Source organism: Salmo salar, chromosome 12 (assembly GCF_965601325.2).
Source record: "Salmo salar chromosome 12, fSalSal1, whole genome shotgun sequence".
NCBI lineage: Eukaryota > Metazoa > Chordata > Actinopteri > Salmoniformes > Salmonidae > Salmo > Salmo salar.
Genome location: NC_138302.1, coordinates 55,890,832 through 55,911,465, shown reverse-complemented (window position 1 = coordinate 55,911,465; position 20,634 = coordinate 55,890,832). Strand labels below are relative to the sequence as shown.

The 20,634-nt window shown below is 46.9% G+C and overlaps 1 protein-coding gene across 1 annotated transcript in view; it reads right to left on the bottom strand.

The window, feature by feature from the left end:
- Positions 1 to 249: 249 nt before the first annotated feature.
- Positions 250 to 20,634, bottom strand: part of LOC106565121 (laminin subunit beta-3) — a 41,339-nt gene continuing 20,954 nt past the window's right edge. The window contains exons 9-22 of the mRNA XM_014131873.3: positions 9,993 to 10,113; positions 9,583 to 9,771; positions 9,303 to 9,422; positions 8,881 to 9,171; positions 8,321 to 8,693; positions 7,963 to 8,123; positions 7,559 to 7,770; positions 6,628 to 6,831; positions 6,323 to 6,467; positions 5,895 to 6,102; positions 5,541 to 5,682; positions 5,194 to 5,370; positions 3,130 to 3,292; positions 250 to 2,486 (exon numbers count right to left, since the gene is read on the bottom strand). Coding sequence (XP_013987348.2) covers positions 2,347 to 2,486; positions 3,130 to 3,292; positions 5,194 to 5,370; positions 5,541 to 5,682; positions 5,895 to 6,102; positions 6,323 to 6,467; positions 6,628 to 6,831; positions 7,559 to 7,770; positions 7,963 to 8,123; positions 8,321 to 8,693; positions 8,881 to 9,171; positions 9,303 to 9,422; positions 9,583 to 9,771; positions 9,993 to 10,113 — 2,646 coding nt within the window. The 3' untranslated portion in view covers positions 250 to 2,346. The remainder of the gene's footprint in view (positions 2,487 to 3,129; positions 3,293 to 5,193; positions 5,371 to 5,540; positions 5,683 to 5,894; positions 6,103 to 6,322; positions 6,468 to 6,627; positions 6,832 to 7,558; positions 7,771 to 7,962; positions 8,124 to 8,320; positions 8,694 to 8,880; positions 9,172 to 9,302; positions 9,423 to 9,582; positions 9,772 to 9,992; positions 10,114 to 20,634) is intronic.

Below are 20,634 nucleotides of genomic sequence, written 5' to 3'. Positions count from 1 at the left end.
ATTGTGAGGAAAAGGGTGGGGGGGTCGCAATCTTTTGAAACTTAAAAACGCGCTATTAAGTGTCTATAATCAGCACAATTGCTTTCATTGCGTATTATTAATATTATTTAAACTACATAGTTATGTTTCAGTGATATATTGGGGGGGACAAATCATATTTTTCCCAGGATGGGGGGGGTCGTGTCCCCCCGTCCCCCCCCGGGATTGCCGCCCCTGTTAGAGGACAAGGATGGGGAGAGAGACGTGGACTTTCGTTTTAGAGAGCTGCAGCTCCCGTTTATTTTCTCCAATAAATCACAATTCATTATTGACTTGTGTGCTAAAAATAAACACAAAATATAAAGCTAAACATTTGCGTTAGGAGCATTTCATATAAAGAATAAACATGAACACAGTTATCATACACATTATTTCCATGTCAGTATCATCACTCTTTGAAGGATATAGAAAATATCAATTATTAATGTCCATATGCAACATGCTGCAACAACTCAACAGTCTACCACTACTGATACGACAGCGCATCATTAAATGCTCATATATTCACATATGAAACAAGAAAGTAAAATGGAAACAATATTGCGGGTTACTCACGTTGGGTATTGGATGCACAGGTAATAGAAATGAAAAGGGGTAAACGCTGGAGAGTATTTTCAAGAAGCATGGGTTATTTGGTACTGAACTAAAGACAAAGGGAACTCAGGCATTTAATAAGGGAATTGGTTGCAGGTGCGCTCAGAGCAAAATCAAATGTTATTGGTCGTGTACACATTTTGCAGATGTTATCGCAGATTTCCAGCTCTAGCAGTGTAGCAATACCAACAATACAAAACACACACAAATCCAAACAATAAAAAGCATAGAGATGTATAGAGGTATCCAGTGCCCAAAAGCCTATATTAACATACATTGTGATACATCGTGATGGCTCAGAAGCGTCTGCAGTTAAAGGCAAAGTTAACTAAAAAATGTGCAATTAAAGGGACAGTTCCATAAAAAGTATATTACAAATGAGAGCCTTTTCTACAATGTGGGTGAACTGTCCCTTTAAAACACAGCTTGAAGAAAGAAATTCCTGCGGGGGGTATGTTTCCCAAGTGCAGGGGGTTTGAAAATGTTTATGCTATAACAATGAATTTCTTCAAGTCACCCCACAATCAAGAAAAATCTATAGGTGGGGGGGCTGACTAGTTGCAGACACTTGTCATCTTACAATACATAGGCAAAATCGTTTATGAGCTATTGAGAGTCCCCTTACCATCACTGCCTAGCAGCTTGTATACACTACTAAAATACAAATAATACTTGATGTAACAGGCATTTCAATATAGGCTATTCTTGTTTTTCTGACTTACAATCAACATGACCATGACATAGTGTATACCCACATGAATGCTGACAAAAATGGAAAGCCTCCTTTAATTTAGGCATATTAGATTTAAATAAGTAGTTACACCAGCAAAATTGTGGAGAAGTGTAATAAAAGATGTATGAGGAATAACAGTACTGTTCTTGCTGACAAACACTCTCATTATCCTATAACATGACATAAATAGGAATTGTTCCACAATCTTACATCAGCTAATGTGAAGGAAAGAAATGAAACAGAAAATCTCCTGAAGACAACAAGGCATAGTCTAAATCTACCCAAATGTAGAAATCTAAATCTATTTCTTTTTTCCCACTCCCCCCCACTAGGATAAAACGTATGCTATCTCTTTCTCCGTGTGCCATCTTAAACCAAATGTGTGGCTGTCCAATTACCAGGTTGTTAGCTAATAAGGTATCATGACTGAACAAGCGTGTTTGTTATTGAACAAATCATCTAATTACCGATCCCCACGTAGCCTAGTTTTGAAATGGCAGGGACATGGTTTATTTGTCTTTATGCTTCCAGCGAATTCACGATAGTAAAGAAAAACAACATATCTCCGGTAAAATGGATCACATCTTTTGAACCGTTTGGGCTAGTGACACGCAGTTTTCAGTGAAGTAAAGCTAAAATCAGGACAGTCTCTACGGCATACTGCCTAGCGTGTAAGTGATAGGCCAGTATGGGAACTCATATCAGACAAACAGCCTGCAATTTCTATATTCTTGGACCATCAAAAGGTTCGTGGCTGGATCAAAAACATTCAGGGCTGCAGCCCCAGAAATCCCAGGCCTAATGATGTCACTGGGATGTCGTAGGATAAGTAAAAAAAAAACACACAATAAGGGAAACTCAACGGCATGAAAAATATATTTATTGGGACATTTATTCTACAAAATGGGACAAAATAAATAACATCGCTTCTCTATCTCAATGAATAGGCTATTTGAGGATGACCTCTGCCCTTTTACCTCTCAGCCCTGGCAAGTGGAGAGGATCTTGATCTTCTGTCTCATGTCAGCCAGGAGGTCCCGCAGGTTGCCGTCCAGACCGGTCAGCCTCTGGGACTTCAGTAGGACCTCATCCTGTAGTCTACGCAGAGAGTCTGCTTTACCTGAAGATAGAGAGGGGAGGGGGAGAGAGGAGAGAGAGGGGGAGGAGAGCAGGCGGAGGAACAGGAAGAGAAGGGAATGTTTTTTTATTTACATATATATATATATCAAATCAAATTTGAGGGAGCCCTGTGACCGCACTGGTCTGGAAAGGAGGCCGTTTGTATTCACTCAGTTTGCTTGGTTCTCTCAAATGTCATTTTTTTTCCCCTCAGGGGTTGAAACCTCTCATTGTTTGGATTAGAAAATCCAACCATTGTAATGGAAGCGAGCGGCACTCTGCGGCTGTGTGTGGCTTTGCATGTGGGGTTTTTTAGTGAGAAAGAGGAGAGCCAACCAGTAAAAGCACAGCCCCCTTCATCATCGACACATTGTGCCGACAATATCAAAGAGCCATTTCAGACTATGAAGTCAGGAGGACTTCGAGAGTTAGGTGTTAGCCAGACTAGCGTATGTCGACTCAATCGGAAATGACCATTAAATCATTTCAATCTCGCCATAACGCTGAACTTCAGCAATATGGAATGAATCGAGCAAATGTTCCACAAACGCATTATGCCCGCATACTGGATGGGCTCTGCAAACTGTCAAATCAAATCAAATTTCCCAGGTGTGTTTGTGTCCCCTCGCTATCCTCCTCCTTACCTGCTAGTGCCTTCATCATGTCTCCAGTGTCCTGGGCCAGAGAACCAGCCTCCTCCTGCAGCTTCCGGAGACGCTCACCTGTCGTCCCCGTCCCATCGCCATGACCACTGGTCCTCTCTGCGGCACGCAGCTGCTCCAGCTGCTTCTCCAGGGACGCCAGGTCCTACAAACAAAGAGACAGGCAGTTGAGCGCGCACACACACACACACACACGCACACGCACACGCACAAATGCACACACACACACACACACACACACACCACAGGAGGTTGGTGGCACCTTAATTGGGGAGGACGGGCTCGTGGTAATGGCTGGAGCCGAATGAGTGGAATGGTATCAAATACATCAAACATGCTCCGTTCCAATCATTATAATGAGCCGCCCTCCCGCCAGCAGCCTCCACTGACATACACGTACACACACACACACACACACAGACGTATAAACAGTAGGCATGCATGAACAGTACCACACACACATACACTGCTCAAAAAAATAAAGGGAACACTAAAATAACACATCCTAGATCTGAATGAATGAAATAATCTTGTTAAATACTTTTTTCCTTACATAGTTGAATGTGCTGACAACAAAATCACACAAAAATAATCAATGGAAATCCAATTTATCAACCCATGGAGGTCTGGATTTGGAGTCACACTCTAAATTAAAGTGGAAAACCACACTGCAGGCTGATCCAACTTTGATGTAATGTCCTTAAAACAAGTCAAAATGAGGCTCAGTAGTGTGTGTGGCCTCCACGTGCCTGTATGACCCCCCTACAACGCCTGGGCATGCTCCTGATGAGGTGGCGGATGGTCTCCTGAGGGATCTCCTCCCAGACCTGGACTAAAGCATCCGCCAACTCTTGGACAGTCTGTGGTGCAACGTGGCGTTGGTGGATGGAGTGAGACATGATGTCCCAGATGTGCTCAATTGGATTCAGGTCTGGGGAACGGGCAGGCCAGTCCATAGCATCAATGCCTTCCTCTTGCAGGAACTGCTGACACACTCCAGCCACATGAGGTCTAGCATTGTCTTGCATTAGGAGGAACCCAGGGCCAACTGCACCAGCATATGGTCTCACAAGGGGTCTGAGGTTCTCATCTCGGTACCTAATGGCAGTCAGGCTACCTCTGGCGAGCACATGGAGGGCTGTGCGGCCCCCCAAAGAAATGCCACCCCACACCATGACTGACCCACCGCCAAACCGGTCATGCTGGAGGATGTTGCAGGCAGCAGAACGTTCTCCACGGCGTCTCCAGACTGTCACGTCTGTCACATGTGCTCAGTGTGAACCTGCTTTCATCTGTGAAGAGCACAGGGCGCCAGTGGCGAATTTGCCAATCTTGGTGTTCTCTGGCAAATGCCAAACGTCCTGCACGGTGTTGTGCTGTAAGCACAACCCCCACCTGTGCACGTCGGGCCCTCATACCACCCTCATGGAGTCTGTTTCTGACCGTTTGAGCAGACACATGCACATTTGTGGCCTGCTGGAGGTCATTTTGCTCCTCCTGCTCCTCCTTGCACAAAGGCGGAGGTAGCGGTCCTGCTGCTGGGTTGTTGCCCTCCTACGGACTCCTCCACGTCTCCTGATGTACTGGCCTGTCTCCTGGTAGCGCCTCCATGCTCTGGATACTATGCTGGCAGACACAGCAAACCTTCTTGCCACAGCTCGCATTGATGTGCCATCCTGGATGAGCTGCACTACCTGAGCCACTTGTGTGGGATGTAGACTCCATCTCATGCTACCACTAGAGTGAAAGCACCGCCAGCATTCAAAAGTAACCAAAACATCAGCCAGGAAGCATAGGAACTGAGAAGTGGTCTGTCGTCACCACCTGCAGAACCACTCCTTTATTGGGGGTGTCTTGCTAATTGCCTATAATTTCCACCTGTTGTCTATTCCACTTGCACAACAGCATGTGACATTTATTGTCAATCAGTGTTGCTTCCTAAGTGGACAGTTTGATTTCACAGAAGTGTGATTGACTTGGAGTTACATTGTGTTGTTTAAGTGTTCCCTTTATTTTTTTGAGCAGTATACTTTAACACACACTCACCCTGGTCGCAGCATCTGCCTCCTTGTTAGCCTTATTGGCCTCTCCCTTAGCATTCTGGGCCAGCAGACCTCCAGAGCGCACCAGCGCCTTGAGCCCCTCCAGCTGAGGTTTCATCCCCTCAGTCAGGGCAGACGCCTCCCCTAGAGCCTTCACTGCGGGAGTCAACTGGGCCTTGGTCTGGAGGGAGGAGGGGATCAAAATGAGAGAGGAATAATAAGGTAAGAAGCTGTGAAGGATTTGGAAAAATGGAGGCAATACAATCAATGTCAGTGTCAGACTGGTTTGAAAGCGTAATTGTACTTATTGGAGCACATTAGCTCAAATAGACTCGTTCATCTCTCGCTCACCTGTGCGAGACTGTTGCTGATGTCTTCCACTATGTCCAGGCTGTCCTGCACTTTGTCGTTCAGGCCAGAGAGAGAGCCCTCCACGACGGTGAAGCCCTCCAGCAGCCCGTCAACATCATCCTTCACACCCAGCCCAGCATCCCTGTCACACAGCACACAACAAAGTTAGAACAATGTTACAGCAACCTTACGGCAACGTTCACAGCAGTCACAATAATGTTAAAGTGACTTCTGAAACCACACAGCATTTTCATACATGACATCAATTACAACTAGCACTTTACTTAAACCATGGCTGCTTCCAGTACATAGCCCTGTCATAAGACTGACATAAGAGGTCATAAGGTGTTATACCTGGCGTCCTGGGCCTCCTGTAGCAGGCGCCGGGCGATGTCGAGCTGTGGTCCAGCCTGGTCCAGGACTGCTTTGCTGTCTGGGAGTCCTGCCGCCAGGGCTCTGATGTCCTGAAGCTTCCTCTTCAGAGCTGCCAGACTGAGAGGCAGCTTTGCGTTCAAGATCCATTCACTCACCGTGCTGATGTCTGTCGGGTCTGACGACGGGTCTGGAGTCAAGGAGGGAGAGGTGGGAGGGAGAGAGAGAGAAGAGTATTGCAAGAGGGAGGATGAGAAAGAGTGGAAGAGAGGGGAAGGGAGAGACGAGGGGAATGTCAGTGAACCACACACTCACAAAAATGCAATACTACTACTTCAATACTTTTACTACTAGTAAAACAGTATAAATAGGTTATTGAAGGTACTGGAACATAACCGTCGATGTGTCACCTGACAGGAAGTCCTTCAGCTCTTTAACAAAGTATCTTGTCTCCCGCAGATCTGCCTCCAAGTCATCCCTGGCCCGCCTCATCTGATTGACCAGATCGTCCGTGGACTTTCTGACCAGATTGACCGTGTCCTGTGTTTTCTGGATCTGTGAATTGAATGGGGAAAGGAGCAAAGCATTGAACGCCATATGATGAAACAAACCACTTAATTGACTGAAGGACATATACTACATGTAAGTATTCAAACCCAATAAAGAGTTATATAGGTTATAACATACAGTAAAACAAACAAGTGTCAGCTCCTACCTGTGCAGCAGCCTGTGTGATCTTCCCATTGAGCTGCTGCAGTCTGTCCTTTACCTCCTCAGCATCCCTCACAGCTCGGGTCCCCAGAGGCAGAGCCCCAACGCAACTCTCGCCGCGACCACAGGGTGGCGCCCCCTCCGCAGGGCACAGCTCACCATCACACTGGGCAGGGGTACAAGGGGCAGAGCGCACACTGCCACACACCTGAGAGACAGGGAATAAAAATACACAGTCACGTTAAGGTGGAGTTAGGGTTAAGGGTAGGGCTAGGTCTAGGGTTAAGGGTAGGGCTAGGGCTAAGGCTAGGTCTATGGCTAGGGTTAAGGCTAGGGCTAGGTCTAGGGTTAAGGCTAGGGCTAAGGCTAGGGCTGGGCTAGGGTTAAGGGTAGGGCTAGGGCTAGGGTTAAGGCTAGGTCTAGGTCTAGGGCTAAGGTTAAGGTTAGGGCTAGGTCTAGGGTTAAGGGTAGGGCTAGGGCTAAGGCTAGGTCTAGGGCTAAGGGTAGGGATAAGGGTTAAAGCTAGGGTTAAGGATAGGTCTAGAGTTTAGGGTTAAGGGTTAAAGCTGGGGTTAAGGGCTAGGGTTAAGGGTAGGGCTAGGGCTAAGGCTAGGTCTAGGGCTAGGGTTAAGGGTAGGGCTAAGGGTTAAAGCTAGGGTTAAGGCTAGGTCTAGAGTTTAGGGTTAAGGGTTAAAGCTAGGGTTAAGGGCTTGGTCTAGGGTTAAGGCTAGGGCTAGGTCTAGGGTTAAGGGTAGGGCTAGGGCTAAGGCTAGGTCTAGGGCTACAGTTAAGGGTAGGGCTAAGTGGTTAAAGCTAGGGTTAAGGCTAGGTCTAGAGTTTAGGGTTAAGGGTTAAAGCTAGGGTTAAGGCTAGGTCTAGGGTTAAGGGTTAAGGCTAGGTCTAGGGTTAAGGATTAAGGCTAGGGTTAAGCTTACCTGCTTGGCAGTGGGTGAGAGGTCAGGTTTGGTGTTCAGCTGCTGGTTGAGTTTCTCCAGGTCTCTGGTGTTCGCTGGTTGAACCTGGTTCTGGAGGTCAAGAGAGTCCTCTCTGACCGCTGAAGATTGATCTACAGTCTTCCCACTAGCCTCCACAGTCTTTGCCGCATCCGTGGACTCGTCATAGGCATTCTTTATAGAAGACAAGGCCCCTGAGAGCGAACCAACCAAGACGACAGACAAACAGCTGTGTTAGCAGCCATAAGTGAGCTAAAACAATACCAGACTGGTCTCAAGTCGATATGGTTCTAATTCTGATTTCTGGATTCTAAATTCCTCACTGAGCCTTTTTGTGGTGACACACGGATGGTGCTCACAGTTCTGAGGTGGCGTATCTCTCTCACCTGCATTGTTGGAGTTGATAGGGTTCCTGAGAGCATCTCTCTTGGCGTTGTACAGCAGACCCAGGCCGCCCAGGAGAGCCTGCAACTCGTCCAGCTGTGAGCCCAGCTCGAGGCCTCTGCCTTGGGGTGACAGATCCCCATCCACCTGATCTAACTGGTCCCTGGATGATTACAATGGGGATGAGGGATAGTGAGCTAGGTAATGAAGGACTGTGGCCTTCAGATCTAGGGGTGTTTACATTTGGACAACGAAAATATCTAATTTTGAAAAAGCAAAGTATTGCAGGTTATGGAATCTGATGCCCACTTTTATTTGGACATTCTAAGTTTTCCCGGGGACATCCGAACATCTCCCTACCTTAGTCTGCGTAGCTGAGAGAGGGCGTCGTTGACTTGTCTCGTAGAGGGAGTTGGGAGTGGGAGAGAGTCACGTATCTGGATGAGAGTGGCCTCCAAGGCCTGGATGCGGAGACCCAGACCGGTGGGCAACGAGCCGCCAGGACGAGAGGGGATCCTGGTGGAGAGTCTCTCCAGGCCCAGGGTGAGGTTCTGGATGTAGGAGTCCAGAGAGAAGAAGCAGGAGGGGCAGACTTCACAGTCAGGAAAGGAGTAAACATGGCCACGGCTACAGGCATCGCAACGAATACCTATGACACCAATACGGCACCGGCAGGCCCCTGTACGCTTATCACAGCCTCCTGGTACCATGCCTCCAGCAGCACACTGACACGCTGCAGAGAGAGGGAGAGAGGGAGGAGATGGAGAGAGAGGGAGACGGAGAAAGGGAGGGCGAGATGAAGAGGAAAGAAATTGTTTGACTTAGTTGTCCATTTGGACTGAATTGATCAAAGCATTGAACAAAGCATGTCTAAGAACCTTTGAACCTTTCTATGACAGAACACGATGTCGGTCACTTACGTCTGCAGCCAATGAGGGGGTCTCCGTAAGTGTTATCAGGGCATTCTGTACAGGTACGACCTCCGAACCCTGACCTGCACTGACACTGACCCGTACTCTGGTCGCAGGTGTCACCATGGGAGTTGGTGGGGTCACAGCGACAGGGCTCACAGCCGCGGGGGGAGGAGGGGTTCCAGTAACCACGGGAACAGAGTTCACAGGTCAGCCCCTGGTGGTAAGGTCGACAGGGACACTGACCGCTCACAGGGTCACACACACTGGACAGGGAGCCCTCTGCACTGCACAAGCACTCTGGAGAAGACAGACAGTCCGTTGGGGATAGACATACACATACACTCAGTATGGCGAATACAGTTGTAAGTAATCATAACGCAGGGAGAGTTTATGAACGGGTTCAGGGTCAAGGGTGAAAGGCGACTCACTCGTGCAGCCCAGAGGGTTGGAGGCGGTCAGGCCATAGTATCCCATCTTGCAGCGACACGACCCTGTGACATCATCACACCGACCCCCATTCTCCGCCCCCTCTGCACTGCAATGGCAGCCTGTACAAAACACAGGGAACAAACCAGAAACACAACAAAGATATTAGAACACTGCAGCATATTGTGGTGCTGATTGAACCTACAGTAGGAGAGAACGAGGAATAAAGGCAGTAGTATTTGATGAATATATATTATTAAACCCGGTCTTAAGATCACTCACGTGTGCAGGCATCAGGCTGGTCTATGCTGCTCAGGTGGTTGGGTTGGTATCCAGGGGCACACCTGTCACATTTGGGCCCGGTTGTGTGGTGCAGACAGCCCTCACACACCCCCCCACTCCTCCATCCGCTCGCCTCATACACAGATGGGTCAAAACGGCACCGCTGGGCGTGATTGTTACACTCACAACCTACAGGGGGCAGCACCAGAGGAACTATTCAACAAGCGCATCTGTGACTGTATGTGTTCAGTCCACTCACTCGCAACTCTGCTGAGGGTGTTCAGTCTTCATAGGAAGATGACTTATATTTGCTGATTATGTGCTACTTTAGCAAAGTCCTCCTACCTCTGCACACATGCAAATGATCAAAAAGATGCAGTCAGTGTATTAAGGCATTAGTGGTTGCGTACGTTTGCAGGTGTGTGTGTTTCCCTCCTCTGCAGATCTCCAGGGCAGGTCATTGTAGAGATCAGCACATCGCTCACAGTTTACACCTGCTGTGTTGTGCTGGCACTCACACTGAGCACTAACCTGCAACACACAGAGAGAGTGAGACACATTCAGAGGGTGAACGTGCAAGACAAAATATTTCAATGCTTTTGAACGGGGTAGTAGTAGGTGTCAAGTTTCCCGTGTGTATAAACAATGGTCCACCACCCAAAGGACATCCAGCCAACATTTACATTTACATTTAAGTCATTTAGCAGACGCTCTTATCCAGAGCGACTTACAAATTGGTGCATTCACCTTATGATATCCAGTGGAACAACCACTTTACAATAGTGCATCTAAATCTTTTAAGGGGGGGGGGGGGGGGTTAGAAGGATTACTTTATCCTATCCTAGGTATTCCTTAAAGAGGTGGAGTTTCAGGTGTCTCCGGAAGGTGGTGATTGACTCCGCTGTCCTGGCGTCGTGAGGGAGCTTGTTCCACCATTGGGGTGCCAGAGCAGCGAACAGTTTTGACTGGGCTGAGCGGGAACTGTGCTTCCTCAGAGGTAGGGGGGCCAGCAGGCCAGTGGTGGATGAACGCAGTGCCCTTGTTTGGGTGTAGGGCCTGATCAGAGCCTGAAGGTATGGAGGTGCCGTTCCCTTCACAGCTCCGTAGGCAATCACCATGGTCTTGTAGCGGATGCGAGCTTCAACTGGAAGCCAGTGGAGAGAGCGGAGGAGCGGGGTAACGTGAGAGAACTTGGGAAGGTTGAACACCAGACGGGCTGCGGCGTTCTGGATGAGTTGTAGGGGTTTAATGGCACAGGCAGGGAGCCCAGCCAACAGCGAGTTGCAGTAATCCAGACGGGAGATGACAAGTGCCTGGATTAGGACCTGCGCCGCTTCCTGTGTGAGGCAGGGTCGTACTCTGCGAATGTTGTAGAGCATGAACCTACAGGATCGGGTCACCGCCTTGATGTTAGTGGAGAACGACAGGGTGTTGTCCAGGATCACGCCAAGGTTCTTAGCACTCTGGGAGGAGGACACAAGGGAGTTGTCAACCGTGATGGCGAGATCATGGAACGGGCAGTCCTTCCCCGGGAGGAAGAGCAGCTCCGTCTTGCCGAGGTTCAGCTTGAGCTGGTGATCCATCATCCACACTGATATGTCTGACAGACATGCAGAGATGCGATTCGCCGCCTGGTTATCAGAAGGGGGAAAGGAGAAGATTAATTGTGTGTCGTCTGCATAGCAATGATAGGAGAGACCATGTGAGGATATGACAGAGCCAAGTGACTTGGTGTATAGCGAGAATAGGAGAGGGCCTAGAACAGAGCCCTGGGGGACACCAGTGGGGAGAGCACATGGTGCGGAGACAGATTCTCGCCACGCCACCTGGTAGGAGCGACCTGTCATGTAGGACGCAATTCAAGCGTGGGCCGCGCCGGAGATGCCCAACTCGGAGAGGGGAGAGAGGAGGATCTGATGGTTCACAGTATCAAAGGCAGCAGATAGGTCTAGAAGGATGAGAGCAGAGGAGAGAGAGTTAGCTTTAGCAGTGCGGAGAGCCTCCGTGACACAGAGAAGAGCAGTCTCAGTTGAATGCCCAGTCTTGAAACCTGACTGATTAGGATCAAGAAGGTCATTCTGAGAAAGATAGCAGGAGAGCTGGCCAAGGACGGCACGTTCAAGAGTTTTGGAGAGAAAAGAAAGAAGGGATACTGGTCTGTAGTTGTTGACATCGGAGGGATCGAGTGTAGGTTTTTTCAGAAGGGGTGCAACTCTCGCTCTCTTGAAGACGGAAGGGACGTAGCCAGCGGTCAAGGATGAGTTGATGAGCGAGGTGAGGAAGGGGAGAAGGTCTCCGGAAATGGTCTGGAGAAGAGAGGAGGGGATAGGGTCAAGTGGGCAGGTTGTTGGGCGGTCGGCCGTCACAAGACACGAGATTTCATCTGGAGAGAGAGGGGAGAAAGAGGTCAAAGCACAGGGTAGGGCAGTGTGAGCAGGACCAGCGGTGTCGTTTGACTTAGCAAACGAGGATCGGATATCGTCAACCTTCTTTTCAAAATGGTTGACGAAGTCATCCGCAGAGAGGGAGGAGGGGGGGGAGGGGGAGGAGGATTCAGGAGGGAGGAGAAGGTAGCAAAGAGCTTCCTAGGGTTAGAGGCAGATGCTTGGAATTTAGAGTGGTAGAAAGTGGCTTTAGCAGCAGAGACAGAAGAGGAGAATGTAGAGAGGAGGGAGTGAAAGGATGCCAGGTCCGCAGGGAGGCGAGTTTTCCTCCATTTCCGCTCGGCTGCCCGGAGCCCTGTTCTGTGAGCTCGTAGTGAGTCGTCGAGCCACGGAGCAGGAGGGGAGGACCGAGCCGGCCTGGAGGATAGGGGACAGAGAAAATCAAAGGATGCAGAAAGGGAGGAGAGGAGGGTTGAGGAGGCAGAATCAGGAGATAGGTTGAAGAAGGTTTGAGCAGAGGGAAGAGATGATAGGATGGAAGAGGAGAGAGTAGCGGGAGAGAGAGAGCGAAGGTTGGGACGGCGCAATACCATCCGAGTAGGGGCAGAGTGAGAAGTGTTGGATGAGAGCAAGAGGGAAAAGGATACAAGGTAGTGGTCGGAGATTTGGAGGGGAGTTGCAATGAGATTAGTGGAAGAACAGCATCTAGTAAAGATGAGGTCAAGCGTATTGCCTGCCTTGTGAGTAGGGGGGGAAGGTGAGAGGGTGAGGTCAAAAGAGGAGAGGAGTGGAAAGAAGGAGGCAGAGAGGAATGAGTCAAAGGTAGACGTGGGGAGGTTAAAGTCACCCAGAACTGTGAGAGGTGAGCCATCCTCAGGAAAGGAACTTATCAAGGCGTCAAGCTCATTGATGAACTCTCCAAGGGAACCTGGAGGGCGATAAATGATAAAGATGTTAAGCTTGAAAGGGCTGGTAACTGTGACAGCATGGAATTCAAATGAGGAGATAGACAGATGGGTCAGGGGAGAAAGAGAGAATGTCCACTTGGGAGAGATGAGGATTCCAGTGCCACCACCCCGCTGGCTCGATGCTCTAGGGGTATGCGAGAACACGTGGGCAGACGAAGAGAGAGCAGTAGGAGTAGCAGTGTTATCTGTGGTAATCCATGTTTCCGTCAGCGCCAGGAAGTCTAGGGACTGGAGGGTAGCATAGGCTGAGATGAACTCAGCCTTGTTGGCTGCAGACCGGCAGTTCCAGAGGCTGCCGGAGACCTGGAACTCCACGTGGGTCGTGCGCGCTGGGACCACCAGGTTAGAGTGGCAGCGGCCACGCGGTGTGAAGCGTTTGTATGGCCTGTGCAGAGAGGAGAGAACAGGGATAGACAGACACATAGTTGACAAGCTACAGAAGTGTTGTTTCTTGTATTATTGTCTCTTGTGTCTTCAGAGAACTGTTTCACTTTGATATCCTTTTTCTTCTGTCCTGATTTTCTCTTTCTTTTCTTCTGTTAACTAGATATTCTTTGTTGTTCTTCGTTAGCTAGCTAGCTTCTTCCAAAAGAGTCCCTAGCAACTGCTTAGCAACTGGTAAACAATTCAGCTAGCTAAGATAACTACAATTTTATGAAAAATAGTTATTTTTCAAAAGCCTATCTTCTTTGTTTGTTGCTTGTTTTTTCTCCTATTCAGTCTTGCAGTTTTCTTTTGCTTTTTTCCGATGTACTTCACTCTAAAAACCATGTAAATTTCAATATTTGTAGGAGCTCATTTTTCAGCTGCTGCTGCTCAAATTGGAGTTCCGGAACCAGGAACTCCATGAACTCCAACAAACATGACACAACTGTAGGAAACATTGGAGTCAACATGGGCCAGCATCCCCGTGGAACGCTTTCTACACCTTGTAGAGTCCATGCCCCGACGAATTGATGCTGTTCTCAGGGCAAAATGGGGTGCAACTGAATACTAGGAAGGTGTTCCTAATGTTTTGTACACTCAGTGTATGTGCCTATGTGTTTTCGGTACAGAGTATGTGAGCAGAGTTGAGTGGTCGGAAATCCCGCTCATCGAAGCGCACTTCCTTTTCGAACCGATCTTCTAAAAAACACTCTGTGCTCACGGGGGAAAAAACTACCGCTCCAAATTCGCTCCATTCATTAAAATCACAATTGAACCAACGCCCATCTATTTTTGTGACTACCTGGACCTACCATTTAGTTTTTTAAGTATTGAAACCAAACCATATGATTTGAATGAAAAGTCTTTGAATAAACATGAAAAGGTGAACGTGAGAAGCACTAGTCATTTCAAATAGGCCACATGTCATATGAAGCCACACCCACCTTTTAAGATGGCGGCAAGCATGTCTTTTGTCTCATCAGTTTGTAGCTGAAAAGATTTTTACAGATTTTTGTTTGTCTCCATCTACCTATGTCTCCATCTACCTATGGTTCAATTTGTAAGTCGCTCTGGATAAGAGCGTCTGCTAAATGACTTAAATGTAAATGTAAATGTTCATCAAGCTGTAAACACACTGGATAATAGTACAATATTGCATACAGAGTCAATGTGCCTTGGATGTTTGTGGACTCTTGGATTTACTCCTTTAAACTCTTCTTTGGCCCGGTAAAGCGCTTGCCACCCTCCCAGCTTCTTAGGCCTGTACTGAAAACTACCTCCAAGGTGTTTCTCTCCTGGCTATCATACCAGTATAACCTCCGTTGCGCTACTGTTTTGATGGTCCCCAGCATTTAATCGCATTGAGTAAGTCATAGTTCTCTCCTTGCTCCTGTTATGCTGTTGAGTTTTGTGCCTCTTGGTTGTATTTATTGTGGGTCCTAGTGCTGGCTGATTTCTAGTCTGTGGTTGGGTTCTGGCTTGCTGCCGATAACTGTGGTGATTTAATCTAACTATCACACTGTGTGGATTGATTGACTTTTAGCTGATTCCTCGCCAACCTATTTTATTTGCATGGATTTTAACTGTATTTTTTTCAAAATGGCATCTACCACTTTCCCACATAAGGGGAAACTGACTTTTACCAGACTGGCAGCAACCACCTTTAGAGACTATGGTGAACGTTTAATCCCAGGTAGGAGCTGCAACCATTTTGAACAGTTACGGGATAATATTGGCCGGCCATATTTCCAATGTGGAAACTGTCAGAATATTGTCTGAGCTGGACGTCAAGAGTAAGCAAATTGAGACATTGCAGTGTATCCCGGATAGGTCCCACTCTAAGACCTTTTCCTTTTCTACTCCTCAGCCTGGTCGTCGTGCCACTGCCTCGTCGCCGCGGCTGCGAAATGTTCAGCAGGCTCTTAGCACATCATATCTGGCTTAAAGACTACTGCCACTCTGTTGGCATAACTTTTAAAAATAACTCTGACACCTTCTGGAAACAGAAGATACTCTACAGGAATGACAGAGTCCATCCAAATCATCTTGGCTCCTGGACTCTGCTTAGATAAGCCCTGCTTAGATAATCCCTACCATTGTGTCCCTGAGTTGCCGTAGTGCTGCTGCAAATGTACATTGTCCCAGGAGCGTTGGAAGTCCTAATGTAAGTAACGTAATTTATGTCCCTCTAAGTCTCCTGAATGCCTCTATCAATCCTATAGCTATTGTATGCAGTAATCATGTGTCTATGAACTAGCATTATACTGTTAGCACTGAGGCGGTGCCCTAGTAGGAAGTTTGCTGTGTGCAGCTCACCCTGCACTATCGGCTCAAACATAAATATCACTGTCATGTCTAGTTCTGATAAGCTTCCCAGTAAAGCAATGAAAACAGTCAAGCATCCCAGAAAAGTGCTAAAAATAGCCCACATTAACATATGTAGCCTAATAAATAAGGTTCATGAAATCTATAAAATTCATATACTGACCATCTCTGAAACTCACTTAGATAATACCTTTGGTATAGTAGTAGCAATACATGGTTTTAACATATACAGAAAATACAGAAATGCCAGCGGGGGTAGTGTTGCTGTCTATATTCAGGGCCACATTACAGTAAAGCTTAGAAAGGATCTCATGTCAAATACTGTTAGTAATATGGCTACAGGTTCATCTGCCTCACCTAAAGCCCGTTCTTGTAGGAAGTTTCTATAGACCACCGCGCTAACAGTCAGTATCTGGATATCATATGTGTGAAATGCTTGATAATGTATGTGATATCAACAGAAAGGTATATTTTCTGGGTGACCTAAATATTGACTAGCTTTTGTCAAGCTGCCCACTCAAGAAAAAGCTTCAAACTATAACCAGTGCCTGCTGTTAGCCAGCCTGCCAGCTTAGTGGAGTCTGCCACTAGCACAGTCAGCGTAGTCAGCTCAGCTTTCCCCATTGAGACCGTGTCTGTGCCTCGATCTAGGTTGGGCAAAATTAAAAATGGCGGTGTTTGCTTTAGCAATCTCACTAGTATAAAGACCTCCTCCATTCCTGCCATTATTGAAAGAGATTGTGATACCTCACATCTCAAAATTGGGTTACTTAATGTTAGATCCCTCACTTCCAAGGCAGTTATAGTCAATGAACTAATCACTGATCATAATCTTGATGTGATTGGCCTGACTGAAACATGGCTTAAGCCTGATGAATTTACTGTGTTAAATGAGGCCTCACCCCCTGGTTACACTAGTGACCATACCCCCTGTGCATCCGGCAAAGGCGGAGGTGTTGCTAACATTTACGATAGCAAATTTCAATTTACAAAAAAAAAAACAATGACGTTTTCGTCTTTTGAGCTTCTAGTCATGAAATCTATGCAGCCTACTCACTCACTTTTTATAGCTACTGTTTACAGGCCTCCTGGGCTATATGCACTGTTCCTCACTGAGTTCCCTGAATTCCTATCGGATCTTGTAGTCATAGCAGATAATATTCAAATTTTTGGTGACTTTAACATTCACATGGAAAAGTCCACAGACCCACTCCAAAAGGCACTCGGAGCCATCATCGACTCAGTGGGTTTTGTCCAACATGTCTCTGGACCTACTCACTGCCACAGTCATACTCTGGACCTAGTTTTGTCCCATGGAATAAATGTTGTGGATCTTAATGTTTTTCCTCATAATCCTGGATTATCGGACCACCATTTTATTGCGTTTGCAATCGCAACAAATAATCTGCTCAGACCCCAACCAAGGAGCATTAAAAGTCGTGCTATAAATTCTCAGACAACCCAAAGATTCCTTGATGCCCTTCCAGACTCCCTCTGCCTACCCAAGGACGTCAGAGGACAAAAATCAGTTAACCACCTAACCGAGGAACTCAATTTAACCTTGCGCAATACCCTAGATGCAGTTGCACCCCTAAAAATTAAAAACATCTGTCATAAGAAACTAGCTCCCTGGTATACAGAAAATACACGAGCTCTGAAGCAAGCTTCCAGAAAACTGGAACGGAAATGGCGCCACACCAAACTGGAAGTCTTCCGACTAGCTTGGAAAGACAGTACCGTGCAGTATCGAAGAGCCCTTACTGCTGCTCGATCATCCTATTTTTCCAACTTAATTGAGGAAAATAAGAACAATCCGAAATTTCTTTTTGATACTGTCGCAAAACGAACTAAAAAGCAGCCTTCGCAAATGGAGGATGGCTTTCACTTCAGCAGTAATACATTTATGAACTTCTTTGAGGAAAAGATCATGATCATTAGAAAGCAAATTACGGACTCCTCTTTAAATCTGGGTATTCCTCCAAAGCTCCATTGTCCTGAGTCTACACAACTCTGCCAGGACCTAGGATCAAGGGAGATACTAAAGTGTTTTAGTACTATATCTCTTGACACAATGATGAAAATAATCATGGCCTCCAAACCCTCAAGCTGCATACTGGACCCTATTCCAACTAGACTACTGAAAGAGCTGCTTCCTGTGCTTGGCCCTCCTATGTTGAACATAATAAACGGCTCTCTATCCACCGGATGTGTACCAAGCTCACTAAAAGTGGCAGTAATAAAGCCTCTCTTGAAAAAGCCGAATCTCGACCCAGAAATTATAAAAAACTATCGGCCTATATCGAATCTTCCATTCCTCTCAAAAATTTTAGAAAAAGCTGTTGCACAGCAACTCACTGCCTTCCTGAAGACAAACAATGTATACGAAACGCTTCAGTCTGGTTTTAGACCCCATCATAGCACTGAGACTGCACTTGTGAAGGTGGTAAATGACCTTTTAATGACGTCAGACCGAGACTCTGCATCTGTCCTCGTGCTCCTAGATCTTAGTGCCGCTTTTGATACCATCGATCACCACATTCTTTTGGAGAGATTGGAAACCCAAATTGGTCTACATGGACAAGTTCTGGCCTGGTTTAGATCTTATCTGTCGGAAAGATATCAGTTTGTCTCTGTGAATGGTTTGTCCTCTGACAAATCAATTGTAAATTTCGGTGTTCCTCAAGGTTCCATTTTAGGACCACTATTGTTTTCACTATATATTTTACCTCTTGGGGATGTCATTCGAAAACATAATGTTAAATTTCACTGCTATGCGGACGACACACAGCTGTACATTTCAATGAAACATGGTGAAGCCCCAAAATTGCCCTCGCTAGAAGCCTGTGTTTCAGACATAAAGAAGTGGATGGCTGCAAACTTTCTACTTTTAAACTCGGACAAAACAGAGATGCTTGTTCTAGGTCCCAAGAAACAAAGAGATCTTCTGTTGAATCTGACAATTAATCTGGATGGTTGTACAGTCGTCTCAAATAAAACTGTGAAGGACCTCGGCGTTACTCTGGACCCTGATCTCTCTTTTGAAGAACATATCAAGACTGTTTCAAGGACAGCTGTTTTCCATCTACGTAACATTGCAAAAATCAGAAACTTTCTGTCCAAAAATGACGCAGAAAAATTAATCCATGCTTTTGTTACTTCTAGGCTGGACTACTGCAATGCTCTACTTTCCGGCTACCCGGATAAAGCACTAAACAAACTTCAGTTAGTGCTAAATACGGCTGCTAGAATCCTGACTAAAACCAACAAATTTGATCATATTACTCCAGTGTTAGCCTCCCTACACTGGCTTCCTGTTAAGGCAAGGGCTGATTTCAAGGTTTTACTGCTAACCTACAAAGCATTACATGGGCTTGCTCCTACCTATCTTTCCGATTTGGTCCTGCCGTACATACCTACACGTACGTAACGGTCACAAGACGCAGGCCTCCTAATTGTCCCTAGAATTTCTAAGCAAACGGCTGGAGGTAGGGCTTTCTCCTATAGAGCTCCATTTTTATGGAATGGTCTGCCTACCAATGTGAGAGACGCAGACTCAGTCTCAACCTTTAAGTCTTTACTGAAGACTTATCTCTTCAGTAGGTCCTATGATTAAGTATAGTCTGGCCCAGGAGTGTGAAGGTGAACGGAAAGGCTGGAGCAACGAACCGCCCTTGCTGTCTCTGCCTTGCCGGTTCCCCTCTTTCCACTGGGATTCTCTGCCTCTAACCCTTTTACAGGGGCTGAGTCACTGGCTTACTGGTGTTCTTCCATGCCGTCCATGGGAGGGGTGCGTCACTTGAGTGGGTTGAGTCACTGACGTGGTCTTCCTGTCTGGGTTGGCGCCCCCCCTTGGGTTGTGCCATGGCGGAGATCGTTGTGGGCTATACTCGGCCTTGTCTTAGGACGGTAAGTTGGTGGTTGGAGACATCCCTCTAGTGGTGTGGGGGCTGTGCTTTGGCAAAGTGGGTGGGGTTATATCCTGCCTGTTTGGCCCTGTCCGGGGGTATCATCGGATGGGGCCACAGTGTCTTCTGATCCCTCCTGTCTCAGCCTCCAGTATTTATGCTGCAGTAGTTTATGTGTCGGGGGGCTAGGGTCAGTCTGTTACATCTGGAGTATTTCTCTTGTCTTATCCCGGTGTCCTGTGTGAATTTAAATATGCTCTCTCTAATTCTCTCTTTCTCTCTTTCTGTCTTTCTCTCGGAGGACCTGAGCCCTAGGACCATGCCTCAGGACTACCTGGTATGATGACTCCTTGCTGTCCCCAGTCCACCTGGCCGTACTGCTGCTCCAGTTTCAACTGTTCTGCCTGCGGCTATGGCACCCTGACCTGTTCACCGGACGTGCTTGTTGCACCCTCGACAACTACTATGATTATTATTATTTGACCATGCTGGTCATTTATGAACATTTTAACATCTTGACCATGTTCTGTTATAATATCCACCCTGCACAGCCAGAAGAGGACTGGCCACCCCTCATAGCCTGGTTCCTCTCTAGGTTTCTTCCTAGGTTTTTGGCCTTTCTAGGGAGTTTTTCCTAGGGAGTTTTTCATAGCCACCGTGCTTCTTTCACATGCATTGCTTGCTGTTTGGGGTTTTAGTCTGGGTTTCTGTACAGCACTTTGAGATATCAGCTGATGTACGAAGGGCTATATAAATAAATTTAATTTGATTTGATTTGCAACCTGGTTCAGGTTATCAGTCAACCTACCAGAGTATTTACAAACAGCACAGGAATGAAATCATCCACATGTATTGATCACATCTTTAGTAATGCTGCAGAAATCTGCTGTAAAGCTGTATCCAAATCCATCAGATGTAGTGATGACAATATGGTAGCCATATCTAGGAAAACCAGAGATCCAAAGGCTGGACTTAATGTTGTGTATAAAAAGGTCCTACAAGAGGTTTTGTAGTGATTCCTATGTTGATGTAAAGAATATTTGC